The sequence below is a fragment of the Crocuta crocuta genome, unplaced genomic scaffold, assembly GCF_008692635.1.
Source record: "Crocuta crocuta isolate KB4526 unplaced genomic scaffold, BGI_CrCroc_1.0 C27723708, whole genome shotgun sequence".
NCBI lineage: Eukaryota > Metazoa > Chordata > Mammalia > Carnivora > Hyaenidae > Crocuta > Crocuta crocuta.
In genome coordinates this window covers 1-598 of record NW_027546508.1, presented here as the reverse complement: position 1 = coordinate 598, position 598 = coordinate 1, and the positions used below count along the sequence as shown (strand labels likewise).

At 43.0% G+C, this 598-nt stretch overlaps 1 protein-coding gene across 1 annotated transcript; it reads right to left on the bottom strand.

The window, feature by feature from the left end:
* Positions 1-5: 5 nt before the first annotated feature.
* On the bottom strand, positions 6-593 carry LOC144218990 (intraflagellar transport protein 70B; the record flags this gene model as incomplete). Its single annotated transcript, XM_077748988.1, has 1 exon — positions 6-593. A coding segment is annotated over one exon (588 nt), but the record flags the coding sequence as incomplete, so codon positions are not given.
* Positions 594-598: the final 5 nt, after the last annotated feature.

Genomic DNA, 598 nt, shown 5'->3' with positions numbered 1-598 from the left:
GACAGGAAGCATCTTTTGGCGTAATACCAGGTGTCCGTGCCCAGTTTCTTATGATAAGGTTCCAGGCTTTTGATAACCCGAGAAATCCCAAAGTCATAATTTCCCTTGGCACAATAAAGCGTGCCGATCACCAAATTCACAATGCAGAGGTGGTAGATTTTCTTATCGGGGTCATCATAGGACAGCTGCTCTTCCTCCTTTTCAATCTTCCTCATCAACTCCTCAGCTTCTTCATTCTGACTTGTCATAATATATGAAACACACAGGTTAGCCAGCACAATAGCACTGACATTCAGGATGTTGTCATAATGCTTCTTGACTATGGGTTCATAGAACCCTATAGCTTCTTTGTATTTATTTTCCTGCATGAACAGCACATGAGCCACGTTCAGCTTCCACACGTCATGGTCATTACAGAACTCCACAGATTTGCGGAAGATCTTTTCCACCACTGGATAATTCTCGAGGTTCCAGTAGATTTTGGCTTGGGCCATCAACACAGGAATATACTTCTCCAGAGTGTCGTCATACTCATTCACTGCCTTTTTGACAGCTTCATCATCTCTGTTGTGTCTTGCTTCCTGTACTTGTTTAGTGA